General features: G+C 33.8%; 1 protein-coding gene across 10 annotated transcripts in view; it reads left to right on the top strand.

The window, feature by feature from the left end:
- msn (serine/threonine-protein kinase msn) overlaps positions 1-15,156 on the top strand; it is a 212,660-nt gene that overhangs the window by 150,683 nt on the left and 46,821 nt on the right. For all 10 annotated transcript variants that reach the window (XM_072537565.1, XM_072537568.1, XM_072537567.1 and 7 more), the window contains one exon: positions 6,755-6,865. In XM_072537565.1, the coding sequence (XP_072393666.1) occupies positions 6,755-6,865 (111 nt within the window). The remainder of the gene's footprint in view (positions 1-6,754; positions 6,866-15,156) is intronic.

Here is a 15,156-nt window from a genome sequence, read left to right as displayed (position 1 = left end):
CTTTTCCATTGTTTCCGAAATTTGCATTAAAAAAAAAAGATTTTTGTAAAAAACTAGGTATTCAAATAAGATGAATTTTACATTTTTATACAGAAGAATTGTTTCAAAAGTTTATTTAAAAAAAATACCGTTACACCCTACCTGTCTACTCGACTAACTTCTAGATATTATATTTAAAAGTGTACTGGAAAATTAATTGCACACTAGAACAGAAATCAACAAATGCTACACTATGTGGATATTACTAAATAATACTAAATAAGACTAAATAAAACACATATCCAAATGACAACATGTATATTTCATATGCTGTTTAAATAAAATGTCTTCTAATTTTATACAACACAGACTCTTACCTTGACCATATTGTAAAACCTTAACCAAACCAAAAAAAAATCATGGGTGGCTATGAAATACAGATATTTGAGGTTGCTTGAGAAATGTGAAGAATCTGCTCAAAAAAGCAGAAATCGATTTCTGTCATTATTATTCGCTTCGTCTTTATTTCTATGCTACATTTGCTTCCCAAATTTATATTTCTTCATAAGTTTATATTCTGGACCATACCACTATCAGTTCCATTCACAGACACATCCTGCCTAATGTGTTAAACCAGTCCTTCTTTCGTTTTCCTCTCCTACTTGTTCTATTCAGCAATTCTATTGGGTAACTTCATTCCTGTTGTTACCGTTCTTAACATATATACCACAATATGTACCTTTTACTTGGTTCTTTCGCCTTTCGTATATCCATTTCGTCTCTTGAATGTAAGCAATTTGAATTATTCTTTGAATTAAATGCATCTACCAACACCATGCTCTTACTTTTAAGACTCCTTAAACTCCTCAAACCAAGATTCCAAAATCTTACTCTGATTTTTTTAACCTTCAATGGTGTTCCTTCTAAGTAGTTTTTACCAGGAACTCTGAACGGAGGCTCTGTTTGCTTCTGGAATATTTAACCTCTATTTATTGTACATTATACTTATAAAAACAATTAAGAAAAGGAAGACCTCGTACCTAGGCCACATAATAAGAAATTACAAATATAACCTACGAATAATAATTGAAGGGAAGATAGGGGGCCGAAGCGGAGCAGGCATAAGAGCCATGTCAAGGCTTCGCAATATCAGAACTTGGTCGGGCATGAATGTCCAACAATTACTAAGAGTAGCGCAGAATAGAGAACATTTTGTAGTAATGGAGTGCATCAGAAGAAGTTTTTACATTATGTATATTGTAGACTATGTTTTGAGTAATTGTCTTGTTACTAACGTTTCATTCGGATTTAGTCGGATGAGTGTCGATCCGACAAAATAGAGATTTATTAAATGCAAATTCTCATCCCGACAGGATTCGAACTCACGACCACTGATTTTTTTGTGCCCAGTAAGTTGGGCTTTTATCACTACCCTTTTTTATCGGCATCATTTTCAGCACGATTTCGCCGCTTTATTTAATAGTAGTTTAAAGGTAACAGATTAACCCAGTCTATAAAAAGATATTGATGTAAAAGAATACAGATTCCTACGTGTTTTAAGTCGTATGAGGTATGTATTGAATGGTAAATATGCATTCAAATATGATTGTATTTTAAATACTTACCTTTTAAGTTTTAAGAATCTATTTCACTTTTATAAACTCATTTAGAAGCATTATCCAACCAAGAACAACTTTTTAAACATTTGTTCTCTGGGATAATAGTTTGGAGTTATCTCAATCTGAGTAAAAAAAGTGCTTCTAAAATCGGTTCAAACGCTTGCAAAAGTGTATTGATTTTCGTGGATAATATTTTGAAAAGCAATAAAGCCATTTGCGTCCATGAATAATTGTTTTTTCATTGTTAGATCAGAAATATAAACAGCAACCGCTCGTATTCAGTCATTATAGTAATCACATATGAGATAAGCAAAAAGAGGTTGAACCTGGTTCGTTTTTCTTAAAATCGAAATTTCCTTATTTTCCTCAACTTTTCCAAGGTAAAATATTTCTTTTTCACGACCTGCCGTTATGCCTTTTCTGCAGGTACCTTATCGTGAAAACTAACAAACTTTCAAGTAGCAATGAAGGAGAAAATCACGGACACTGACCCATTAACATTATATGTTTAGGTTATAATAGCACTCTTAGGGCACCAGTAGCCCTTATACCAAAATTTTTAAAATATAATCAATACTCCACTCACGATTCGTAAAATGACATAAGAGAGAAAATTGGCGTAGCACTTTACAAAAGAAAATTAAATTTTCACATAGATTTCCCTAGGGAACCTCACAGTTTTCACATATTTTACTCTCCTCGATTTTATCGATTAGTACTTTCAAAGGCAGAAGGAATAAATCGTGACTGAACTTCTATTGAAATCCGACCTATTACTAGGTACTCCCTATGATTTCAAACCTTTAAACATCTGTATTAATTTTTTACGTAAAACTTTTTGATTTGATTTTACGTTCACAGTCTGGGCTGATGAATGTCTACAGTCTGTAACTAAGGTGCTGAAAGGACAGGAAGATGTTCTGGTAATATAGAAATGAATAGTTTAATAACATCTATCAATCAATACACATTCTCAACTGGAAACAAAAGATCAAAAAAATATAAATCTTTCACTTGGATTAGGTTAGGTTAGGTAATTATACTTGTCATTGAAGCTTATTCAGCTTCTTTCTGGTGGTCGTTTGTTGGCATTTAGACCACCATTCTAGTGCTCCATACGTAATAATAGGTCTGATTACAGTCATGTATAGCCAGTACATCTGTTTGGGTTCCATACCTCATGATTTTCCACATATCCTTCGAATGCCCAAAGGAAAAGCTTCGCTTTGTTGGATATTCTTTTCAGATGGGTTCCATGTAAACCGCTTATCTAGTATTTCCTAGATATTTCACCTCATTCGACTCTGACAGTTTATCTATACAGAGCGGGCATCTGGATGTTATCTAGGTTCCGTCTCTTTCTGAAACTGACTACTACTGATTTGCTAGGATTGACAGAGTTTTTTCCTGTTGTACCAACTAGTAAGGATATTTGACGTTCGTTGGAGTGTGCTGGCTAGAACATTTCCGTATGTTCCTTTTACCACATATATTAGATCATCCGCATAGGACGACACTTTTACCACCTGTACGCCAAGGAGTCAGATCAAGTCATCCAACAGAAGTGATCAGAGTAGGGGGAAATCACTTTGCCCTGTGGGCACTGCTTAGCTGTTTTGGCCAGAACCTCCTCTCCTTGTTAGAATCAGCTTATTTTCCAGTACTTCTTTGATCCGGTACCTTGCATACGGTAGTGGATATCCTTTTTGATGCTGCTGCATTAGAAAGAGAATTTGGTAGTGCATTATTAAATGCGCCTTCTACATTTAGAAAGGCGGTTAAAGCAGTCTATCCATTATTAATGGAGAGGCTGATTTTCTGAACTACCTCGTTCAGTGTTATTTTTGTTGTTTTTTCTTCTGATAGGCATGCTAGTGGTTGTCATTAAAGGGATGATTTCTCAATAGCCTCACCTTAATATGTCTATCGAGAATTTGTTCTATTGTTTTTAACAGAAATGATCAAAGACTGATCGATTTGTAGGATTTAGGTAGGGCGTTGTCTTTCGTCATATTTTGTGTATGTACACCACCCTTACAGTTGTTTAAGTCTTTGGTATATAACCTATATACCAGCTAGCTATGCTGGCTCTAAAGATCTTTGTTAGGATGTGCAATACAATGTCCAATCCTTTTTGTAGCAGCCCGTGTCTTCTTTTTGAGGGTGTTCAGGTTGTCCTAAGTTTCTAGCCTGAGTTTGCTCATCAATAATATTGTTGATACTGGGAATAATATTTCCTTTTTAGATTCGGTAAAGGTGTCATCAGGTCTTTTAAGTAGGCCTGGTCCCTGTGCCGGATCTTTGGAAAGAATCTTTTGTATTCTAGTGCTGGCAGATATATCTGAAATTTTCTGACAGAACCTCCTCTACTATTGATTTTTTAGTATGATTAATGTAATTAGTTTAGAAATGCTCAAGATAATTTTTAAAGCGTGAAATTGATGTATAATCAATATTAGAAGTATGTTGAATGCCAAACAGTTTTTTATGATATTTATTTGTAATAGCTGATGCAGGCAATGATGTGTAATATTTTTATTTATACTGAAAGAGACCAAAACATTATTAACGAAAATTTAGGATATAGAGATAGACTAAAAATAATAAGTTAAGTGGTGATATGAGTATATTCTATCTAGTTCATTGAGTCATAAATATTATTAAAACATATAAATTTATAAGATGTTATTACAATATTTTTGTCAAATGCTATTTTTATGAATTGTATCCTGTGTTAACCAATAAAATCGCAAATATGTGTTTGTTGAACTGCTTAAAATCTGTTTAGATAAGATATATTTAAGGGATTTTCTAATGAACAATTGATGGTCGTCCGCAAGTAGGAAATTTGTTATTGTTGAACTTTGATATAGTAGATATACATGTATTATACTTATTAAATAATTTTGTAATATGTTTTTAAAAAATTTATGATGATAATTTTGAAATGAATGAAAGAACTTTTCAAGTCTGATTGGGGTAGTCTTAGGGGAATTCTATCAAAGAGGTTCCTAGACTCCTGTGCCAGTGATGGGATATGAGACACGCTAGCCTTCACGTGACGGACCTCACAATAGTCAACCTTTACTTAACCTAGTGGAAAATATTTCCTAACGGTTTCTATGCTCCCAGAACATAGTAGACGACTTAGATGGCACCTGCCTTTACCCAGATTAGTGATTAACATAATTACCATTATGTCCAATATACTTTCTATAACGTGTCTCTAATATCAATATTTCATTCTACATTTTGATATTGAATGTCTTGAAAACATCCAGTAGCACTTATATCTCGTCTTTTCATTTGACCTATGTTTCTGTTTTCCATATTTCTTAAATTTTGTCAAAAGGTAAAATTCAAAGGCAAATCATTCTGGAGAATATGAAGATGTTTCAGTTGCCCCTTTAGCATTCAACATGTATTATATTTAATCGATATCATATCCAGCCTCAAAAATGCTGAACATAGGCCTCTTTTTCGCGATTATAAACCCCAAGTATTTGAATTTATCCTTTCCTTTGATTGTTACGTTGTCATCAATCTGTAGATTTTCTGTCTTCTTCACTTGTAGATAGGTACTCTGTTTTCGCGAGGTTAATATCTAGGCCAGCCTTGGTATATTCTTCTTGAAGTTTCTTCATCATGTAGCTGAGGTCGTCTTGGTCTTGTGCAATCACTACTTGATCGTCTGCAAAGCTTAACGTATATAGGTATTCGTACCATACCGGTACTCCCATGCCTTCGCATTTTCTTTTCCATGTAGTCAAGGCTTTCTCTAAGTATATTTTGAATAGGGTTGGAGATGTGGAACAACCCTGCGGGAGCCCTTTTGTTGTGGTGAAGTCTCCTATGATTCTTGTTCCCATTTTAATGGACACTTTATTTTCTTTATACAGAGCTTTTGTAGCTTCTATGAGTTCCGTCTGTATTTCTAATTTGTACATTGCCTCCCATAGTTCTGACCTTGGTACTGAGTCATACGCCTTTCTCAGGTCTACAAATACCAAATGTATATCTCTATTTTTTGCTTTCTTCTTTTCCAACAGTTGTTCTAGTGGTTTCAACAACTGTTTCCAACAGTTGTTCAAATTGTGTTCCAGTTGTTCCAGTATGTGGTCTATGCATGATCTTCCTGCCGTGAAGCTTGGCTCATCCACCCCGATTTTGCCTTTTATCGCTTACTCTATCTTTTCTCGCAGTATCTTCTCATATAATCTTCCTTTTGATGATATTACGCTTGTTCGTCTGTAGTTTTCGCATCGTTTTCTATCTCCTTTCTTAAATATAGATGTCATATATGCCTCCGTCCATTCGGTATGGTTATTATTGTAAATAGCCATTGTTTTGGTATGATTGATATCAGATTTGTAAATGTTATATATAGCTCCATAACCTGTTATTTTCTTTAATGAGTTAATCTATTTATATTGGTAATTTATCTGGACCTATAGCTTTCTCAGTCCTTATTTATTTAATCGTGTGTTCTCGTGTTATGTCTGGTCTTGTCTCACTGTTTATATATTCGTTATCTTCATTGTCGCGTTGATCGTTCAACAGTTGCTCGATGTCGTTTATCCAGACTCTTAATTTTTCTTCTCTGTTCATAATAATGTTTCTACTAAGTAATATTTTGTGTCTGTTACTTTGTCTCAATTCTTTCATTTTTCTATGTGCTCTATCTGTATCATGTAGTTGTTGGATTTCTGCGCATTTTTCGCCATACCAGTTTTCCTTAGCTTCATTTGTCCACTAAGTTAAATATCTAATTAATTGTGTAGTATTTTATGGGTTGTATTTTTGTCAGATCTTGGTTGATTTCATTTATTATCTGTTCTCTTATATCTGGGTTTCGTAGTTTATTGAGATCAACTACTTTTTTGTTTTACCGAATTTACAAAAATTATCCTATTTGATTTGGAATGTTGTTAAAACATATTTCTATTTGTGTTCCTTGCATAAACTGAGTATTTTACATGTTTTTCTCTTATGTCTACACGTTAATATTTTTAAATTGCGTCGTTTATTATTTACAAATCTTTATAGTAATTATTAACTAGAATTTGTTCCATGGTAAATTTCCGAGCGACCATCAATTTTTGTGCGTTACTTACATTTTGATGACGTTAACATTAATCACTTTTGAAATTTTGTAGAACGGCAGAAGCAACGATCACCCTAGACAAAGTGTCTTACCGGATTTACTTAGCCAAGCTAGTGGTAGTCCAGGTACTCCGTCTACTAGGGATAAATCATCTAATGAAGAGGTACGTAGTGTTAATTTTATTTTATTTAACAGTTTCTATCTTTGCTATTATAGATTTCTAGTTGTTTTAAAAATTTTCGACAATTTTATCTTAGATAGTATTTGTAAACATCAATAATTAGAAACGGCACCTACGATTCATTCCACCCTTAAAAAAATTGAAATCACAATATATAAATGGTACACTTAACGTTCATATTTTAAAGATTTGATAAAGAAGGCGAATACTTTGAAAAACAATAACGTTGAATTTTCTCAAAAAATGTTTTCCTTCTACTACTTATTTGTTCAAAACTTGTAGTATAAGCGTCGTATCAATAACGAACTAATAACATTATCAGTGACTTAATACACAGCTTTTTAAAGTGTATGGTGGCAGCTTATTGCATTCTATATTTGAAACAATTTGTTCTATTAGCTATTTCAACATCCCCAAATCTTATCTTAGATTAACTATGACTTAATCAAATTAATCACAGAGCTGTACGCTTTTACACTCATAATTTGCTTACATCTGATTGAATAATCATTGAAATTTTTGAAAGGTATAGTACTTTTTCTCTAATCCTAAAAATTCTCTAGTAAAACCATTATTTATCTTTTGTAATTTTATATTTTTTAAAATTGGTTCCTCTATTTAACGTTGTCAAATGTTCTTCTTTCTTTACTAAGAAACGCCTAAAGATGAAAATCATAATTTGATTACAAAATACTTGATAAGAAATGCAAGAATGTAGCAAGTTGAGCAATATTTGCTTATAAATTTAAGTGCAATATGTACTGCCATATAATGTTTGTCTCTATTTTTTGCGATTACCTTTTAATTTTTTGATTTTAGCGCCATTAAGATATTTTATCCTTTATTTTCTGTAGCCATTCTTTATTTTAAGATCAAATGATGAATAATGCCAATCAAACATGACACTCTCTTAGTAAAACATATTTGTGATCGATTTATTTAAGTGTGGAATGAATATCTTCAATTTTATACATTAAGGCTAGTGTGTAGATATTTTTGTTTTATTAGTAAGATTAGCTGTAACATTCGTTACATTACTCTATTAGTAACTAGTTAAAAATCTAAAAAATAGCATACAGTAAAACAAATAAATCAAGAGTTAAAATATATGAAGAGTGTATTCAAGTCAATAATTCTTACAATTATTATTGTAGTGCAGTCCTAATTACAACAGAATAATCGTATCATTTTCAGTAATAAATCTATTTAAAACATATATATGTAGTGTAAAAAACAAAACGGCAAATAAAATAATATTTCTACAGTATAGGTATGAAAGTTATTTCTCTGATGAAGACTGTAATAGCTGACAGATGAGACTTCCTGGGAAGCGCTACTTAGATCTGGGGACCCAATAGCCATTGATACTAGACTATACGAAAGAGGTACCGTCCCGGGCGAATGCCCAAATTTAAATTATAGTGGTAATTGCGTCGTCCCACCCAAGTAGCACTACCAAGGATGCATCGTATGTCATAGCTCTTAAATAGTTCGTTGAGTTCCCCATAAAACCTATTTCATAAATCCTAATATCTCCTCCATTATTAAAGTAAATAAAACAAGTAACGTATCAATTTTAATTACACCGCTTAAGAAACTCGATTGTCTAATTTTTATTAATTTATTTTTATTATTTTGTAGCAGCGGTTCCCCCGCTGCTTGTTTGTTTATCAGTATACGTGTTTTGTTTTTATCGATTCCAGTTTTTAAATTCGCTTAATTTCCTGTGTTAGGTTAAAAATTCATTATTTTAAGAATATTTCATTAGTTAGGATTGGATATCTTTCGTCAACGTAGCGATGACCAGTTATTCTGCCATCTTTTAGACCAGTGGTTCTCAACCTTTTAGCACTGGCGCCCCCTTTGAACACTGAAAATAGCTAACGCCTCCCCTCCAGTCAATAATTGGTTGGTTCAAGTTAGAACAGTGAAATTGTGAAACTGACGATGCTAACTCTACGTTAGCAAAAGCTGGGATGCAAAATAAAAATCCAGATATATTTAAATACGAAAGTTTATTTGATGTCTCATTAAACTTAACATTGTTTAAGAGAGAAAGAGAATAATCAAAAAATCAAATTCGCATATAAAATTGAATGTCTTATATGAGTGTTTTTGCACTTTCAATGAGAGGGTTGGCATTGTATGTTCTTGACAAGTTTTTCTATATTCGGTTGAAACTGTGTCAGAGCACACCTCAAGTCACTTTCAACGTCCAGTCTTGAACGGTATTTTGATTTTATATACGCCAATGCAGAAAAACCAGATTCGCAAAGATATGTGGATGAAAACTGGACTAATAACTTCGCAGATACTAAAGCCACTTCTGGGTAAACAGAAAAGTAGGTTAACCAAAATTCTTCCAAGTCCATGTTTGCAAAATCTGCTTTTTCTTGTGAATCACATTTTAGGTCAAGTGCCTGCTCTTGAAGGTTAACTGGAAGAACGTCAACTTCGATATGAAAAGGATCTCTTGTCAACTTAAATTCCCAGTTTTCCGAGCTAACATCTAGAAAGTACTTTCGAATTTGATTTTTCAGTTCTTCCAAATGCCGTGATATGACGTCTTTGAAATCCGAAACTAGATGTAGTGGAAGGATTTGAATATCATCGAGGAGGTCGTTCAGTTTAAGAAAAGAGGAAAAGTTTGGCTTGGAACTGTGAAGGCGGCGTTGCCAAAGCGATATTTTTTCTATAAACCCCTTAATTGCATCATAAGTGTTTAAGAGGTTTTAACGGTTTCACGGCCTTGAAGCTCCAGATTCAGGACATTAAGTGTCTCAAAAAAGTCAGACAAATAAGCCAAGTAAAAGATATTGTAAATCTTCTGTGAAGATCTTCTTGTTTTGAAGTCATTAACAAAATTTCAACTTCTGACTTTAAATTGAATAATCTTGCAAGCATATTTCCTTTGGATAACCACCGGACTTCTGTGTGAAACAGGAGGGTTTCCTGATCACTATTCAGTTCTTGGCGTAGTACCTGAAAGAGCCTAGTGTTTAATGCGCTGGATTTGATGTGGTTAACTATTTTAATTGCTAAGTTTAATGTGACGTTGAGAGGTTCAGGTAAAGTCTGACTAACTAAAGCTTGTCTGTGAATAATGCAGTGAGAACCAATTATCCTAGGGTTCTTCTTTTTTGCCAATTTTATAAATCCAGATCGACATCCTGTCATGGCTTGGGCCCCATCAGTACATATGCCAATTACTTTCTCCCATGAAAGTTCATAGATTACTAAAAAAATTTCAAGGTCAGAAAATATGTCAATGGCTTTAGTTGTTGTTTCAAGAGATGTTGAAAACAGTATTTCCTCCAAAAACCGTTTTCTGTCAATAAATCGACAGTAAAACAATAACTATGCATGTTTTAAAATATCAGTTGTTTCGTCACACTGCAAAGAAAAAAACGATGAACCTTTTAATTTTTGCAATAGTTGATTTTTCAAATCCAGAGCCATGTCATCAATTCTACGTTTTACTGTGTCGTTTGAGAGAGAAATTTTTTCTACTTTCTTATAACTGTCTTCACTAAGTACGGTACTACAAGCAGTAAGTAAACAAGGTTTAATTAGTGACTCACCAATAGTATGTGGTTGCTTGTCTTTAACTATCAAAAGTGCTATTTTGTATGATGCTTCCACAGCTTTCTCATTTTCAACACGAAAATTTGCAGTAGAGTCAAGTTTCATACGTTTTAGGCTGCTTTTTTGGCAATAAAAAATTCTGGGCCTTTATATTTCAAAGAAGAATGGTTTGTAATTAGATGCCGTTCCAAACGTCCGGGGCGCATTGCATCATTACTAAGAACAGCATGGCAGTTGTCACACTGAGGTAAATGACTGCCGTTTTCCTCCATAAAGGTAATAAAATAAATAAAAGTACTTGATATAATCGTCTGAATACGATCTTTTCTTTGGAAGTGACTTAGCCATTTTCAAAGCTTTTACACAACACTATTAAATAATTCACAAACAATCACTCTGTTATTAAATACGATTACACTGATTGCTACAAACAGCACGAGATGCTGTCGACTGAGACTGACGCGTGAGACGGAGTCACTGAACTGGAGCCAGGATTGCTTGCAATACAGTGTTTTAAATATACTTTGCGCTCCTACGATGTTGCCATACACAAGATTGTCGTGTTTAACTCAGGTTTTGTGTTTGAGCAAAACAATTTTAATCACGTTTAAATAAAGAAATATTTCTACAATACAATACAAATAAAAATACGAAATACAAAATATTTTGTTTTTTAACAAAATATATATTTTTTCATTTTTATTTTTTTTTCTTTGTACCTTCACGCCTCCCCTGAAATTCTCTCACGCTCCCCCAGGGGAGCGCGCCCACCAGGTTGAGAACCACTGTTTTAGACAGTCTCCTCTTTCATTTAAGTCGTTTGTTAGTTTTAAAAATCTATTTCGATTAATTTTTATACGTATGTACGTACGTTGTTAATAATGGTGATACGCTGAATTATTGTTAATTACAAGATCTGGCCATTTTAACGAGAGTGGCGCTGTAAAACATCGTATTTTAATTCCATAACTTAATAATTCAAATATACATTCAACAAATATGCATCGCGTTTATCCCTAAAAGGCTTCCTGCGAATTTTCATCGTACAAACAGTACTGGAAGTCTTCTTCTTTGAGCCGATTTAAAATGAGTGTCGTTTTCTCTGTCACAGCTTTAACGTATCTAAATATTATTCCTTTTAATACAAATTTCACTTTGCCAGGAAACATAGTTTTATGGCTTAAGATCCGACGGATAGAACGGATAATCAAACACTGGAACGCTGTACTTTGCTAAAAACTTTTGACAATTTTTTTGTCAATTCCTGCAGTTTCAGCAATCACAAAAATACTTAACCGACGGTCAAATCAAACCAAATTACTTGTTTTTTCGATATTGTCATCGGCTTTTAGTCCAGTCGTCAGAAATTTGAGACCTAAAAATCATACTAACAAGCTGAATTTGGCAGAAAATATCAATTTTGGACCCCAAAAAAGTTGCAAAACAGTTTACCAGTTTTACCCCTGGACTTACCCCCAAAAAAATCGATTTATCAAGCACCTGTACGCCGTAGAAAAAAATGTTTCAAATAAAAAATGTAGCTGAGATAATTTTGAACACAAATGTAAATTAGAACTTTTTCTGTAGAATTAACCGTTCTCTCAGAAATAACGCTTGAAGCGACCGGCCATTTTGAATGTCAGTTTATGTCAGTTATGGCGAAATTAATGTTAAATAAAATTTGTATCAAGTCGATGGTAAAAATTCGATATCCTTTGATCAGAGTGTCATATCGACAAAAATCAAAATGCGTTAAAGGTAAAGAGTGCATCTTTCTTGTGCATTTGTTGTATTTTGCCACAAATGAAGTCAGTTTCTATAAGTCTGGTCAATAATTAAACGTTGTGCAATTTTTGCCTTTTTTACAATTATCATGAGATCAATAAAATGTATCACTTTAATTGATCGGTCATAGTGAAATTTCGATTTTTAGAGACCAGTCTTCAAAACCTCTAACATGAAATTTGAATTTTGAGTTGTGGCAACAAATATGAGGCATTGGAAATATGACTAAAAACCGCAGAATTTAAACTTTTACATTCCAAACAATCGCACGTCACGAGAAATACCTGCAAGGAGATGGTTTTGAGTGTAATTTGTAGCAGAAGATGGGTAGTTTTAAAAAACGTACTGGCGTAATTGAAAAAGAGCAGTTTTAAATGTTTTAGATCGTTTGTAATGTGGAAGTTTGCATATTTTGCGTATACGTTTGCGTATTGCCTCACATTTGTTGCCAAAACTCAAAATCTTAATAAAAGGGATAAATTGTATTGATCTCATGAGAATCATAAAAGTTGGCAAAAATCGTGCTACGTATATTTATGTAACGCCTTTATAAAAACTAAATTTATTTGCGGCAAAATACAAACATTGCATAAAAAAGCTGCACTCTTTACCTTTAAAACGCATCTTGATTTTTGTCGATAGGACACTCGGATCAAAAGATATCGAATTTTCACTTTCGAGGTGATACAAATTTTATTGAACATTAATTTCGCGCGTGTAACGCTGGCTCCAGACATGGGGGCCAACGTTGACCCCAACAGCGTTCGTCCAATGTGTGTACCGACAAAACTATGTTGGCGCCAACGTTTTTATGACTTGCTCCAACGTTGGGAGTTTTCCGTACGCTGTCGGTTTTTGCATACACATCAAAGGGATTGGCGCCAATACTGTTGTGCCGACCACACATTGGCACTACAGCAGTGTTCTAATCGGCGTATAATTATGCTATTTGCGCATAATTTAATTGTTCGCGCGTAATTTTTGCATACTGCATAAAATTAGGTACCTAATCTAGCAAAGCAAAAGAAAATAAACCAATGACACACCACAGTAAAGAGAGCCCTCGCCTTCTTTTTTTTTTTTAAACAATTGTGCTGCCATTTTACACAGTATTCTTTTAAATAAATAAATTACTTTATTAAAGAAAATTTCCATTCCATGGCGGCATTAAAAAACAAATTTACAACATGTAAAAATCAATCTTCGGCCACCTGAGCCACTTCCGTTGAGTTGTTTAGGAACACTCCAACACAGGTCGGTAATCTATCAGAACGGGGTTTATGCTCAAAAGGCTTTTTCTTATATAAATAAATAATATACATATCTGTTTTTTTCAGTACCTTTCAGGCACCCAAAGAAAATGGACTTATCTAAACATTTTACAAACGTATATGCTTTTAATTTTGAAATATAGATCATTTTGTCCTAATAAATCACCGTCGTGTGATCATAACTTTTAAAATAAGTACTTTCATATATCGGTTGTGCATTAAAGTCAGGTTTGATGCAGAATATAGCCGAAATAGAAGGCTAAGAAATTTGGGAATTGAGTTAATATAAGAATAAATGGGATTAAGAGCCTCGACGTCAAGTTTACACTCATATATTCAGTCTGCAGTTGCCAAATATGGCATCTCTAAAGATCTAGTAACTTTAAGTAACGCTGGAGAGATAATGACGTAAAAGTCGCCTTTTTTGTAGCAAAATATAATCATATGCACTCATTATCACGACAGTCGCAGCCGTTGCAATTTCCATGTCGAACATGTTGACGTTGGCTCTAGAGGTAACAGACTGATATCGCCCCAATACTCAACCCAATGTGTGGATGCCTCACCGAACGTGAGAACACAGTTGACCCAACGTTGGGTCTACCGAGGGTAAAAGTGGTATCTTTTTTGGCGTCGTTAAATTGATATTCTCACCAAAATTCAGCTTGTTTGTATGATTTTTGGAGGTTCGATAATGGCATTTTCGTCTCTGACGACTGGAGTGTAATGGCGCCACGTATTATGAATCGTCTTCAATATATTCTCTGTAGTTTTGAAAACGCTTAAAGCTTAAACCACAGAAGCACCTGTACGCGATAAAGATTTACTGCCATGTACTTCTATATAAGTTTCAATAGTTGTTCGACGTTCTACTCCCATACCGTTTTCCCGGCGAAACAGAAAAGCAACTTCTCTATTGAATACGAACGCTGCGGCTATAGGAATTTATTTAGAGAAGCACAAGTTATTGCATTCGAAAAAGAAGGTTTCGTATCATAAATAGTTATCGAACACTTGCGTTTGTTGCTTGCATACTTTTGTTTTAATAGCGTCAGTCGCGTTATGTAATAGCTACATCTCGCATATTGATAAAATGGCTATTCTCAAAACTGATTTATCTAATAACAAATTAAAAATAAAATGAAATGTTGTCATTGACGGTTTTGATACATGTTACAAAAACTCATTTCTTCGTGGTTTCTTCTCGTTATAGTTTGTTTTAGTAAGTATATCAGTAACCCATTTTGTTCCTTGAGGGAGCACGTTAGTTTGATAATATGATATATGATTTTATGGCCAATCAGGAATGCAATATATCATAATGTCATAGTGTAAAATGAAGTTCTCGTTTGTACAACTGTATTTAGTTCCTTTTGTAGCCCTTGATTGATTCTATTTCTACAATTTCTCATAAATTGTTATCCTGTCTAATTAGAAGTTTTTCTTTTATTCTGCTCTTCATTCTTTAAAGTACTTTCTTAAAGTTTGGTGTATTCTGATCAGTGGCGTATCTAGGATGGAGCGAGGGCGGTCCGCTCCGGGTGTCACCCATTCGGAGGTGACACCCGAGAGATCCGATCACAAAAGAATAAATCGTTAATTTGTAACTTTACTCAATTTTGTGAACACACC

The sequence above is a fragment of the Diabrotica undecimpunctata genome, chromosome 7, assembly GCF_040954645.1.
Source record: "Diabrotica undecimpunctata isolate CICGRU chromosome 7, icDiaUnde3, whole genome shotgun sequence".
NCBI classification, from domain to species: domain Eukaryota; kingdom Metazoa; phylum Arthropoda; class Insecta; order Coleoptera; family Chrysomelidae; genus Diabrotica; species Diabrotica undecimpunctata.
This window is presented reverse-complemented; position numbering and strand designations above follow the sequence as displayed.